This window comes from Drosophila bipectinata, chromosome 3R (genome assembly GCF_030179905.1).
Source record: "Drosophila bipectinata strain 14024-0381.07 chromosome 3R, DbipHiC1v2, whole genome shotgun sequence".
NCBI classification, from domain to species: Eukaryota; Metazoa; Arthropoda; class Insecta; order Diptera; family Drosophilidae; genus Drosophila; species Drosophila bipectinata.
The window spans coordinates 3,408,827-3,421,939 of record NC_091739.1 but is presented as its reverse complement, the minus strand read 5'-3'; the positions used below and the strand labels follow the sequence as shown (position 1 = coordinate 3,421,939).

General features: G+C 40.2%; 3 protein-coding genes across 4 annotated transcripts in view; 1 reads left to right on the top strand and 2 right to left on the bottom strand.

The window, feature by feature from the left end:
- The window catches only part of RYa-R (RYamide receptor), a 58,235-nt gene extending 54,263 nt beyond the window's left edge, over window positions 1-3,972 (bottom strand). For both annotated transcript variants that reach the window (XM_017245516.3, XM_017245517.3), the window contains exon 1: window positions 3,515-3,972. The gene's annotated coding sequence lies outside the window, so the exon portion shown is untranslated. The remainder of the gene's footprint in view (window positions 1-3,514) is intronic.
- On the top strand, window positions 2,037-12,627 carry LOC108128042 (leucine-rich melanocyte differentiation-associated protein). Its single transcript, XM_017245407.3, has 5 exons — window positions 2,037-2,161; window positions 11,688-11,868; window positions 11,939-12,175; window positions 12,234-12,382; window positions 12,448-12,627. The coding sequence occupies exons 2-5, from the start codon at window positions 11,833-11,835 to the stop codon at window positions 12,578-12,580; spliced, it is 555 nt and encodes a 184-aa protein (XP_017100896.3). The 5' UTR covers window positions 2,037-2,161; window positions 11,688-11,832; the 3' UTR covers window positions 12,581-12,627.
- TwdlC (TweedleC) lies at window positions 4,659-6,485 on the bottom strand. The gene is made up of 2 exons (XM_017245368.2): window positions 6,203-6,485; window positions 4,659-5,853 (listed from the first exon to the last, which is right to left on the bottom strand). The coding sequence occupies exons 1-2, from the start codon at window positions 6,342-6,344 to the stop codon at window positions 4,889-4,891; spliced, it is 1,107 nt and encodes a 368-aa protein (XP_017100857.2). The 5' UTR covers window positions 6,345-6,485; the 3' UTR covers window positions 4,659-4,888.
- Window positions 12,628-13,113: the final 486 nt, after the last annotated feature.

Genomic DNA, 13,113 nt, shown 5'->3' with positions numbered 1-13,113 from the left:
CGGATCTAATAAACACAAAAGAAGGACTTGAAGCCCATTTAAGCGGTCCAGTTGTCTTACATAATGAAAACGCCCCATTTCTATTATACAACAGCTGAAATAATTCACAGAGCTGGCCAATGTCAAAGGCCAATGATACCTCGTATGGGAATTTTATTTTCGGCCTGGCTGAACTTCCATGGAAATTAAAGCATGCCATAGAGGACAAGTGCAAAGCCGGCTTTCTCGCCCCCAACCTCCGTTTTGTCGCATTGCGAAACTCACACATAAAATGCCAAATTTGGTTGAATTAATTTTTGATTACATTTTATTATCGTTTCGGCTGCCATCGCTCGGCGGCACGTGTGGACAAAGGATTTCAGAGAGCGGGTGCCCCAGGAACAAAAAAATGGTTGCCCCAAGCAGATTGGGCTTTCCACATGCATGAACACTTCCAGTCACTTTTGCGCCTTTCGTCCAAAGAACAATGCCGAAAAAATCCAAAGGAAATTTGAATTCTGCGAATCACTTAAGGCGGACAAAGACTCTTATGTGCAAATTCGAAGCTTATTTGGATAATTCAACAGCGCCCGTAACAAAGTGCCCGGGGGAAAGATTTTTAATACGTTGAATAAATATTCCGAATAAATATTGCAAGTCCCGAAATCGTTCGGAAAATGCCTGTCGTGCTAGGGTATTTATTTTCCGTCTATTTACGGAATCATTTGCATAAAGTTCACACCAGCCTGTAAGCCAAACCCAACACAGTCTGCTATGAATAATTCTCCATCCTGTTCTCCATCTTAAATCAAAAATGCAATAAAAAAGTCTTCGGAATGACAACAAACTTTTTTGGTTCTCCCGGTCTTGTCTAAGGCGCAAACTTTATGTCAAAGAATTTTTAATATCATATTGAAGGATGCAAGTGCATCTTGCAGATTGTTTTTGGGATTATGTTTCGAGATGAGCACACAAACCTAATTCCCACCCATCGCTCTTGTTCTCTATTCTCCAAAACTCAATTTTATAAACATCGACGGACCTTAAAGATTTTATTTTATCTTCAGTCAGTCAACTGGTTGAAAGTTTCGCCCAGGTCTGGTGTTTTGTGTGTATTTTAAGTATAAACAAATTGAATTTGTTGCTGTCATATCGTTCCTCTGGCTATCTGGCATGTTCTTGGCAGTATTCGAAGTGCTTTGACGAACAGCGAATAGTAACAAGTTCGAGTAAAGAAAACACACCGTCAAGAAGTTTAAAAAATAATATATGTAGATAGTTTGTTTTGTACAAAAAACAAGATAAATTCTCCGACGACGCCTGTCTGAAACCTTTGCCAAAAAAATGCTTTTATGAGCCCCGAAACAATTTCGCTTGTTCTATTGATGAAAGTTTTCAATAGCCTCGGAATTTTAATTCGCGCATTCAGCTATTTATGCAAAAATGAGTAAAAAATGCCTTCCAGCAAAAGCAAGTGCCAATTTCTGATAAATTGAAAAGTTTTTATAAACAATAGACATTGCTAATTGGTTTAAAGAAAACATAAAGACCCCAAAAGCTACTTTAATGTTTGAAGAAGTGTATCATAAATAAACTCAGAGATTCATGCAAGTAGGAAAAACGTAACTTTTCCAAACTAACATAGTTTGTTATTATTTTAGAAAATGTTGTTTACATTTTTCTCTCTCTGAAAACTAAAAGCAGAAAAGCAATCGTTGTTTTGTGTTTGTGGATTGATTGGAAAACGTGTCATCTTCCGCATCAGAAAGTTATTGTCAAAGGATGACAGAAAATAATCAAACTAAAAATCCAGAAACTCGTCACAATTTCCCGGAATAAATAATCTCTAAAGTAAATAGAGATTGTTGAGTTTTTCGGACAGTAATTCGAAACATGAAATAAATGACAACAACATGACTGCCTTTAAGCTTTTCTGGCATAAACCAGTCCATTTAAATTCATAAATTCGCTTTTTCTCGAGTCTCTATAAAAACAAAAAAAATGAAAAACACATAAAATGGGCGTGACAAGTGGGTGGCGGCAATTGTAAAGTCACATTTCAAATACGCTGTCAAAAAAATGGAAGCGTAAGCTAAAAAAAGTGATGAGCTCCAAAGGCTCGAGAAGGCCTGACATTGGATTTATTATGATTTTTCATGAGGCTGGAAACGAGGGGTGTTAGGTGAGTTTATTTTAGTACCGGCCAAGTGTTCGCTGCACCAATATTGATTTTGGCAGCGCCCGCTGATTATCTCCGGAACATATGCAAATGCCAGTGCGCGGTAAGTGTATTGTCTGTATCAATAAACAGAAATCGGCATCAGCCGAGCGACGGCAAACAGATAAAAGCGAGTCAAAGCAAGCAATAAATCTCCGCCCTCGATGGATGTGAGCCTCCTGACACGCTTTGGCATTAAAACGACACATAAACTGGGCCAAGAGTGCCAGCGCTGTTAGGGCTTTAACCAGAAGCAACAAAAATTAGGAGCCTTTTTCCCCAGTCGAACCCAGGCAATTAAAGCTGGGGAAAAAAGACTGGCTTACCTTCAGGAAAATCCAACAAAAAAGCATCCCACACATCAGGATAAAAAAGGAGCTCAATTTCTGTTGCGTGCTGCATAATTTATAATTAACCAACACCACGCTCATTCACTGCTGCTAACAAAAGGCAAAAGGATGACCAAGTTAGAGGATAAAGCCAACTACAGTCCAGTTCAGGGGATATTTACGGCGACAGTTGTGCCAACGCTGCGTATGATGAATATTTTTCCTGCCTTTCGATTGCAACTAAGCTGCTTTTCCGGCTGTTCAAGAAACTGCTGATTGATAATATTTCCGGCGTGGGATAAGGATAATGTAATACGAACACAAATTGATTACAAAACTTTCTTTTTTATATGAAAGCTTATAAAAGCTTGAAGAAACATGGAATTAGCTTCAATATCTGAGATTAAAGGTTTCTCTATAATGAAAGTGTAGCGCTTTATTTATTTTATTAGGTTTATTCATTTTAAAAGACTTTTGAAATTCTCAACAAAAGCGGGAAAATATTTTAGAGCTTCTTGAGAATAAAAATTGAAACTTGGGAGTTTTTCCAATGAAAAGACAGTTAAAAGACAGCTAAAAAAATGTATAAAGCAAAACCTAAATTAAGAAAAAATTTAAAATTAAATTCAGGTAATCCCTTAACCCACAGTCACAGAATAATAAGCCCGCTTATGTGAAAACTTTCTACTCTAATTACAATTTTGAAATGGGTCACAAAGCGATATTTGAAGTGACAGCCCCCTCGTTGGGGCCTTTGGGAAATCATTTTTGACACATCGTGCAGTCATTTTGCAAAATTTTTGAAACGCTCATTGTCAATAGAAGAGTGCCCCTATAAAGTCTGGTCATGTGTCTGGAAACTAAAATCCATCCCGGTGGAAGGCAATGTGTGAAGCGCAGCTGAATGCTAATGGGAAGAATTAACAGACCAGATGCCAGTGATGAGGACAAGCTGATTAGCGGGTAAATAAAGCGGATAACAACTCACCTAGCGAGATGCAACTGGGAAGCTCTCTCGTAGAACGAAAATGGACAATGACACTGTCAATGTCACTGCCAGATGTAATGGACTTAAACAATGCGAATATTTTCACTTTTTGCACCATACACTCCCCCGCGCACTCACTTCCTTTTACGGATTGCGTATACGCAACGTGGCCGGCCACTTTATAATAGTCGCAGTCGATTGAATAATTGTTGATTGTTTTATATTGCTCTCTTAATTTCCTTCTTGTTTTGTGTTTGTGCACTGTTTATTGCCTCGCGTGCCCGTCACTCGCTGAATTTATTTGAATGGGTTTATTTTTAAATGTTTTTTATGTGTTTATTAAACCCATTTTGGAGACCGAGACCAAGACTCGAGAGTGAATGTGAAGGAGCACGCCCACCAACGTTGCTACTCGAACGGGCCCGGAAAGCAAACTGAATGTGCGGCTGAGTTTTGTGAAAATCCCCGACCGACTGACTGATCAGCCGGCCACGAAACACGGGCACGAGCCACCCGAACTCGGCACTCCTGCCTCCTGTGGCAAGTTGGCCAACATGTTGCCACATTGCTCTGCGCAGGCACAAATCACAAGTGTTTATTTTTGGCGGGAAACTCATGGCAACATGTTGCCGGCTACCAGTTGCCGTCTTTACATACAATCCAACACCATTGTTATTCTTATTATTATTATGATTTTTAGCCAAGAAGCAATGAGGAAAGGCATTAGCAGTAGGCCAACCGCAGAAATTAACAAAACGCAACGCAATTAAGCAGGCTGTAAATTCGCCAAGGTCATGTCTTGGCCAAAAGGTCAATTATCATTCGGCCAGCATTAGCCGTCATTAAATCACTGAAACGAGAAATTCGTTGGGCTCTTTGGTTTCCATTAAGACCGGGAGTGGGCCATTAGCCATGTTAACAAGAAAGTAGGAATTTATAAATACATTTTGGAGATTTATTTCCTTTGTAATTAGGTTTAAAGGAAAAGTAATTATAGATCTCTGGTTATTTATGGCATTGTGGTGGAGCTTGTAAGGAAGTAGTTGGAAAACAATATAATATTATAAAAACAATAATATTATATAAACAATTGATTAACCCTTTATATTAATAGATCCTTGAAATTGAATTAATCTCAATAGTCTTCATATTTTTAAAAACTCGTATTTTATTATCTAGACAACATTAATAAAACAAATTCAACAATTGTTACAAACGAACAAACAACGGGATGTGCATGTGGAAGGTGTGTGTGGCACGTGTGGATGTGTGAATTGGGAAGTGGGTAGCTAGGGAAAGTCGGAGGCAGTGCCTCCAATGGACATTAGACTACGAAAAACTGTGAAATTGGCTAAGACAGTTCACTGCGAGGCCTCACTTCAGCTTCTTGAGGAAGAAGCGGTTGGGAGGACCGTAGCTGGTGGCGGGAATGTGGGCCTGTCGCTGCTGCTGGGGCTCGGGCTGCTCCTCCACCACGATAGGCGCCATGACGGGCTCTTCGACGGGGGCCAGAGCGGCGGGAGCTGTGGCGGGGGGCAGGTACTGGTTGGCAGGAGCGGACAGGGTGGTGGGCACCTCTTCTCCGGTGTATGCCGCGGCTGTGGGCGGCCCATAGATGGCAGCGGGGACGGGGACGGCAGCGGGCTGCTCTAATTCCGGCTCGGGGGCCAGAGTCGTAGGGGGCAGGACATCAGCCACCTCGGCCAGGGGGACAAAATCCTCGTGGGTAGCCTGGCGGGGCTCCATTTCTGCGGGCGGGGGACCATAGACGGGAGCCTCCTCCTTCTTGGTCTTGTACTTGATGAAGTAGACCTCGGGCTTCGATGGCTTGGTGGGTGGTGGAGTCGGGATGATGATGTCCTGTTCCTGCTCGGGCTTCTTGTGCAGCACATAGATTAGAGTCTTCTCCTCGTTCTGGGGTGGTGGTGGCACAACTGGAGGACGGATGGCCGGGGCGGATGGCGCCTTGATAAAGACGATCTTGTAGTGCTTCTGCTTGGGTCCCTGCTGGTGGTGCACACGGGTCTGGATGGCATCCTCCTCCTCGAAGTCCTTGGGCGGCACGTGGACGTAGATATGCTTGTGCACCTTGGTCTCCTGGGGGGCGTTGTTGTAGCCGCTGGCGTGCTGGACTCCCGACAAGCGGTGGGCCATGTTGTAGCTGTCATCGTAGGGGTTCAGGGGCTCGGCGGCGGCAGTGGGTGCCACGGGCTCGATCACATCCTGCTGTTGCTGCAGCTGGGGCTGAGGGGGCAGATAGGTCTGCTGGGGAGCCACGAAGTTGGCAAAGGACTGTTCCTGGGGCAGGGATTGGTAGATTTGCGGGGCCGCGGGATGAGCTGGAAGTGGAGAAGTGAAAATAAATTAATATTAATTATATTTATTATAATTATTTTAAAATTAATTTTTTCAATAATATTTATTAAAATATTTTAATTTATAAAGGTAATCATAAATCTGATACGTTTTTGTGTCTTTAGTTATTCATATTGCAAAAATAAAAATTCCGAACAAATTATGAAAACTAATAAGTAATTTAATAGTATCATTCATAAAAAGGTTATGCAAATGAAAATCTATTCGTTAAATAATATTTTTTATCACACTCAATCAGTTTAAAAAAATTATCCATTGATTCGGATATCTGATATTTATAAACATATCCGGCTGAACTCTTTTCCAACTCACCGTTTAGTGGCAAAGCCCGCTGGCTCTGCTGCTGGGGTAATCCGTGGTAGGCTGCGTACGGTGATGGTGGCTCCGGGCGGGCCAGAGTGGTGGCCACCAGAACGGAGGCGACACAAACAACGAACAGCGACGAGACACGCATGGCGATTGCTCCCTTAGGAAATTGTGGAAACCGGAAATCCCTTTTGTGTTTTATGCTCAACTAAGGCCGTAATCCTTTGGCTCGATGAAGGAGGAGCTGTGATGGGGAAGCTCAATGCTCGACTGATGCTGAGTCGGTCACTGCGGCTCCAATTTATATGATTCGACGATGGCGATGTGCGATGCGACGCCGAGTGCTCAAAATCTCATTACCAAAGGTAAACGGAAAAAATGAATTTAATTAAGCATCAAAAGAGATACGCAGAGAGGCGTTTGAACTTGGCCAAAACCGAGGAGAAGCCCCTAAGCACGGAGAGGAGTCCGACGACACGTGTACCTTTTGATGTTCACAAGCGAGAAATTAGAGCATTCGAACTGGAACTGCAAATCCATTTCGACCACGGGTTACAGTTTACATTTAAGCCCGGCTCACAGGTGGGGGCAAGATTTAATCGGAACGGGATCGGAATCGACGCCCAGGGCTTTGAAACGTTTTGTGTAACACTCTTGTGCGAGCATCTCATCGCTTGTATCTTGTTCATTGTATCTTGTATCTCGTATCTGAGAGATGCAGCAGCAACCTTCGATGGAGTGCGCCAAGTGTTATTTTCACAATTGGAGCGTACTTAAGCCGGTGCCTCGAAATCGAAAGTGACCCACGATTACACACTCGACAGAGTCCCATTGATGAACTTCATTCATGTGACGCCTCGAGGAACTTGTTTTTTTTTTTGTGTCCAGTTTGAACCCAAACTCACCAGCCGGGTCAAGTAATTCCCCCAAAAACCAAGCGTGAGATAGTCCATTTTTCCCCAGGATTAGCATTAATACAACAATACAAATATTTATAATATTAAATTAAATATTTTGAACAAGGAACTACAAACATTTGATATTTTTTATTTTAGTTTAGTAAATATTTAATATTTTAGAAAATTAAGTCTGGCAAATCACACAGTTATATCAATATTACTGTTTCTTACGTAAGTTCTCCTACTTTTTAAATTACATATAAACATACTTTTCGAGATCCTTTAAATAATACATATCTGGTAGATACATATTATCTCTATCCAAACATAAGCTATACGCCTGGAAAATTCAAAGCATCTATTCTTAATTATTACATTTAAAATAAAATCTATAAATAGACTCTTCAATCAGTTGAATAATAGCAATAACAATCATAAATGAAGGGCTTCTCAAGGCCAACTCATTAAATAATGTCCCTCCCTCCTCTGCTGATCTGTCAACCCGATGTCAGTCGGCGAACAGTGAATACTTTCAACACCTACGACAACAATTACGAAACAATCGTAACAAAATCAAAATCAAAATCAATTTTCAAATTGAAGCCAAACAGTAAACGACACAAATGAGGCAAAGTCGAAACAATAAATAATAAAACAAAACAGCAGCTACCCAACTAAAGTGAATAGAAGAGGGTCTTTTTAATTGGATTTTGGTGCACACACCGAGGGAAAGACTGAAAAGCAAATAAACCGGCGACGCACCGAATCGAGACACTTGTCCACTTGCTGTCCACACACAAAAATCATTAATCGTAATTGCAGCCGACGCATTGCCCCAAGAGAGGAGGAGAAATGTTGAGTACATGTACCTACAGAGCCACAACAACGCGGTAACAGCGCGACAACAACTCCAAAACAACGCGATCGACAACGAGAAGCTGGGGGGCGTTCATAATGGCAACAAGGTTGCTTTACGTCACCGATCGATTCGATTGGAAATTGGAAATTGGTGCACTTGGCCACCGATGAAGAAGCCAAGGAGTCACCCGATGACAGCAGAAAGAAGGGCTCAGGTCTAAAAATGAGAGCCGGGCATCGACCACTCAGAGAAAATATTTGGATTTATTTAAAGTCCTGTTTCAAAAGATTTAAAAACCCTTTACTCAAAGGTACTATAAATTAATGTTTTGAGATTTGAGATTAAGTCGTTCATCTATTTTTATTCGTCATCTCTATATTATAAGAAATCTCTATATTATAACCATTATCACCATCTCAAATATAAAATCAATGTCCTTTTATCACTTAATCGAATCTTAACCAAATTATACTAAAACTATTATCAGACTTTTCTACTTAGTTTAATTAATAGTTTCTCGAGCGCTCCTCTGTCATCTAAGCCTCTAAGCTTTGTGTCGAATGCAGGAATGCTACCTGGCCCACTTATTGGTGTACCAGCCATACCCTCAATTCTGAAAGACCGCAAAAAAAAATATATAAAAAATTATATATATTATATATACAAGTTTTCTTTTACACATTATCATTTAATTCATTAATTTTTGCGAAGCTAGTATCTGTTGTTTTTATAAATCCATAACTTTCAATATTTTGCATCTCTCACATGAAAAGAAAGAAAGACGGCGTGCCTCAAAGAAGGAGATGCCTCAGATTCGAAGATTCGAAATTATGTGGAAACCAGGTCAACAGTGCAGTAGCACTGACCGGCCATAATTCATCCATCGATTCGCATCGATCTCCTTCCCCGATCCCCATCCCAGCTCCTCGTGGCATTGGCTCTGTCTTGGCCGGTGCCCTTGTGGCTCTTTTTTTCATTGGAACAGCCCAAAAATAGACGAGGTTGTCGGGGGGATGCGCCACTTGACTTGCCACTTGTTGCAGTCAAGTGCCACGACGCACGGCAACGGTGAAAAAGAAGTCCAAACACGAAACGGGGCAGAAGCTTTGGGGTTTTGCCATTGAGACATGAAGCCAAAAGTCGATTAGTTGGCCAATGCGGTGAAGAGGCGCATTCCAAACTCCAAAGACTGAAGAATGGCTAGGTCAAAAAATTAGAAAGAGAGAAGCCAGCAAGCTTTGTGGGTTAAGTGGAAAAAGATATCACAAAACTTGTAAAAATAGATATAATTATTATGTCATCTCAAAATGTTTCTCATCTCTCCAATAAAATCTTGAATTTAAACCATCCCCTCTCAAAAATCTCAAATTAAACCGAGATTTTTTCCATCCGACTTCCACATAAAATTATTTAACGAATTCTTGGAATTCATTTTAATTTCATTACACTGCAAAGTAAGTGAATTTTTACTTTTACCGCAAACCCCGAAAAATTAATAACAAAACATGCAAATCATGGTCCAAAAAAAGGTCGCAGATATATGTTATAGATTTAAACACTTCAGCCCACATCCAAAAATATTATGACAAATGGGAAACGAATGTGGCAGCTTCCTCTGGGCCACCTTTTTGAATAGCGTTGACAAATCGTTCGGCAAATTGAGTTAATAGCTTGCCCCCGGAGGAGTATAATGATGATGATTATACCGATCGGCGTCGGCGATTATCTCGTTAATTAGAGACAACACAGGCAGGTTGGTACGTTTTCGCACCACCTATCAAGGTCATTCGATTTTGGCTGAATTAACGAGGTCCCTTTACCCATCCCACGCGGTCTTCGGCTTGGGTTTTTCGTAATTAAAATTGGAGCAAGTGAAGCACTTTTTGTCGACCTCTCAGTTGCTTGTGGGCGTTGGGCGGTTGCCGTGGGGAAGTTTCTATGGCAATGTTAATGAGGCTAATACTAGAACGAAATAGGATTTCGGGGATGGGCCCAAATCCATTCAAAATATATACAAACAAATAAGTAAGTGCTGCGAATTAGTCATCAAAGTGGCTGGTAAAAATACAATTTAATTACAGTTACTAATAAAATGGGTTTTATGTCTAAGAAAATTCCTCGACTCGAAACCTTCGGTGGTAATTTCACCAACCTTGAGCCAAAGTCGTGGAACAATTGCGTTGAACATGTGGCCAAATATTGACATTGAATTATAATGCCTATTGAGACGCAGCAGCAATCAAAGGCCTATATATAGAGACACAACATTACAGGCCACAAAAGCAGAGTGTAAGCCCTGGTAGGGCGAAACAATAATAGTGACATGCTTAACGAACAAAGGCAAGTGGCAAACATATTGTCACTGACGTTCCTCTGTGCAGCGTAGGGTTAAGGGCTTGGCAATGTATACCGACAGCTGTCAGATAGCTGAAGCCCTCTAATCACACCGATATCACTTTTACCGCTGCGCATCTCGTGAATACACAGACACACGTGCCCCTGTGTGTATCTTTGAGTGCGTATGGTTCGGTTTCATTGAATTAAGTGCCCGGCTAAATGCTGTGAGCCGCAATTTGTATCTTGCGCTTTGTTTATTTACGCTGTCATCTCCTTTTGTTTGGCACTAGTTTGTCCAGCCACCCCTCGCAGCCCCTCCGCCCGCAATTTGTTAGCCATTTTCAGTCAATCGCATTGCGGCCAGTAACAAATTCGCTTGTCAGGCCGCTTTGGTCTTTTTCTTGTTTGTTGTTTTGCTCATTTTGGGCTCTTTAGGCAGTGGGCCGTCATTTGTGTTTGCCACTCCGCCTAGCTGGCAATTAAAAATGTATTTACCAGCACTTTGCCATTGCGGAGCACTTATCACACGATTCCCATCGCCTCTGCCTTCCCGCCATCGCGCAACTGCACTTGACCAATTCCCCCCACTTGAAGAGGTTAAAGCCAGTCGAAGGACTTCGCTTCAAATGGCCGTTACTAAAATTTGAGCCGCATATGTGTGGTACATATACTCTGGCGCCGAGAGACCACTTGGCGTATACTTAATGTGCGATCAATAGCTGGCGCCCTCTACATGTCAGCTTGCTTGATAGCTAGCTTATCAGTCGTGTCTTTCTTCTTCTTCTTCTACCTTGAATAAGTTCAGGCGTTAAAAGAAAAAGTCAGACGGAAAAAAAGCTTAGCAGAAGCCAAACAAAATTAAACACAAACAAAGAGATCGTGGAGTAGGTTATATTTATTTATTTATATCTTTAGAATTATGAATACTCATTAAAAATGTTTAATGTATTAGAAACTGTTACTTAAATTAAAAAGAAAAATACTATTGAAAAATTCTAAATTTGCTTAATAAAAAGTTTTTAAAAATTTGTATAATAATAATTTTAAGGTTTTTTTTTGAGTGTTAAATGCTTGCATAAAAGATTTGGTTTCATAAAATGGTCTAAGAATCCAATTTATGAGTTTAAAGAATTTTAGAAGATGAAAGACCATTTTTTAGAAAAGGCTTTTCGTAAATATCAGACATCTTTTGTTCACATTTGAAAGACTACTGGAACGATACCAATGATAATTTAAATGAACAACCCTTTTATTAAACAGTCAAGTCTTAAGATAAGAAGAATCCTTTTAATTATAAACCCGTCTTCAATACGTAAATGGTTCTCATAAATAAAATTTAATTCTCATAAATTTAAAGTATTAAGGTATATACCCCTCGTAAAAATTGTTATTACAGGGTACAAACAAAAATTAAAAAGGCAACTTAAAAACAAAAGCATTCGGCTATAGACTGCAGCCAAAACAAGACATTTACTTCAGTTCTTCCCGAGAAGATCGCCAGTGCGGTATTCAAAAACTTTCCTCAACGTCGCCTTGATTTAATGAAAATGCAAACCGGTCAAGACAATGAAAGTCAGGTAAAGTTAGCTTTACTTATCTAACCCAGATTATAGGCTCCGACTTGTATCTATTTTGCCACGCGTTTAGCTTATTTTGGTGCAGAACAATTTAAGAACATTGCCATTGGAACTAGTGAGAAAGCACTCGGGACATACAGAGCTATTGGACTTGAGCCATAACAGTATAAAGGATTTGTCCTGGCTAGCCGAGTTTGAACAATTGCGGCACTTGGTTCTGGATAGTAATCGCATGCATGAAGCACATCTAAGGACATTGTCACGCCCCCTGCCCCAATTGGAAGTACTGATGCTTAACAAAAATGAGGTGACAAACAATATTTATGTTTTTAAAATGGTATCAGGTCAAATATTGTAATTTCCAGTTCAGTGACCTGCCAACAACGACACGACTGATCAAGCGGCTATTTCCCAATCTTCAGTATTTGAGTCTCCATGGAAACCCAATCTGCCCAGATGGGCTGGAGCTGCAGCCCTTCTCCGGTTACCTTCGCTATGACTACCAATATTACAGGTTTGTTTCATTTAAAACAGACTTTATATTTATACATTTTATAATTTATTTAATAATACCCGCAGTAATTACATTGCACAGTCGCTGAGCAAACTGAAATTTCTGGATCATGGACTGGTTCAACGTACCTACCAATACGAGAGTTTTCCTCTCAAGAACTATGATGGTAGACCGTTGGTAAAAACTACGAGTTTTTAAAATAGTTAAATAGTATTAATAATTTTTTCAATAGTAAATAAACTGTTTTTTGATTGGGCTTTTCAAAATAAACCTGTTTTTTTTTATTTTAAGAATATAATTCCATTTTGAAAATGTCACCCTGTGAAGTATAAGACACACCAAAGACACAAACCGTACCGCCAAGTTTTCTAAAAGTAAAGACCCACACCCTTTAACAAGCTTTATTCGAAACATGGAATATAGGGTATATATACATGTTTATTTTCTTCCCTATTCACAGTTGGATGCTGTCAATCTAATAAAAAATTACAAATTTTGTTAAAATTAAAGATATAAAAAATATTTAAAATTCCACTAAAAAGTAAAAATTAATAACACAAATTTGTAAGAAACAAAAAAGCTCTGTTTGGATTGTAGGGTTCATATATGTACAAATATTTACTTGCTTGGCACATAGCCGGCCGGCATTTATGTGAGATAATTCAGAGGTACGGACCACAAGCAAAGCAAAAAAGGTAATAAACAGCAGTCCAAAAACAAAACACTGATAG

Coding starts and splice junctions, on each gene's coding strand:
- TwdlC (XM_017245368.2), bottom strand. CDS start 6,344: ATGCGTGTCTCGTCGCTGTTCGTTGTTTGTGTCGCCTCCGTTCTGGTG. Junction 5,854..6,202: donor GCGGGCTTTGCCACTAAACG/GTGAGTTGGAAA, acceptor CTCCACTTCCAG/CTCATCCCGCGGCCCCGCAA.
- LOC108128042 (XM_017245407.3), top strand. CDS start 11,833: ATGAAAATGCAAACCGGTCAAGACAATGAAAGTCAG. Junction 11,869..11,938: donor GTCAAGACAATGAAAGTCAG/GTAAAGTTAGCT, acceptor CCACGCGTTTAG/CTTATTTTGGTGCAGAACAA. Junction 12,383..12,447: donor TATGACTACCAATATTACAG/GTTTGTTTCATT, acceptor TAATACCCGCAG/TAATTACATTGCACAGTCGC.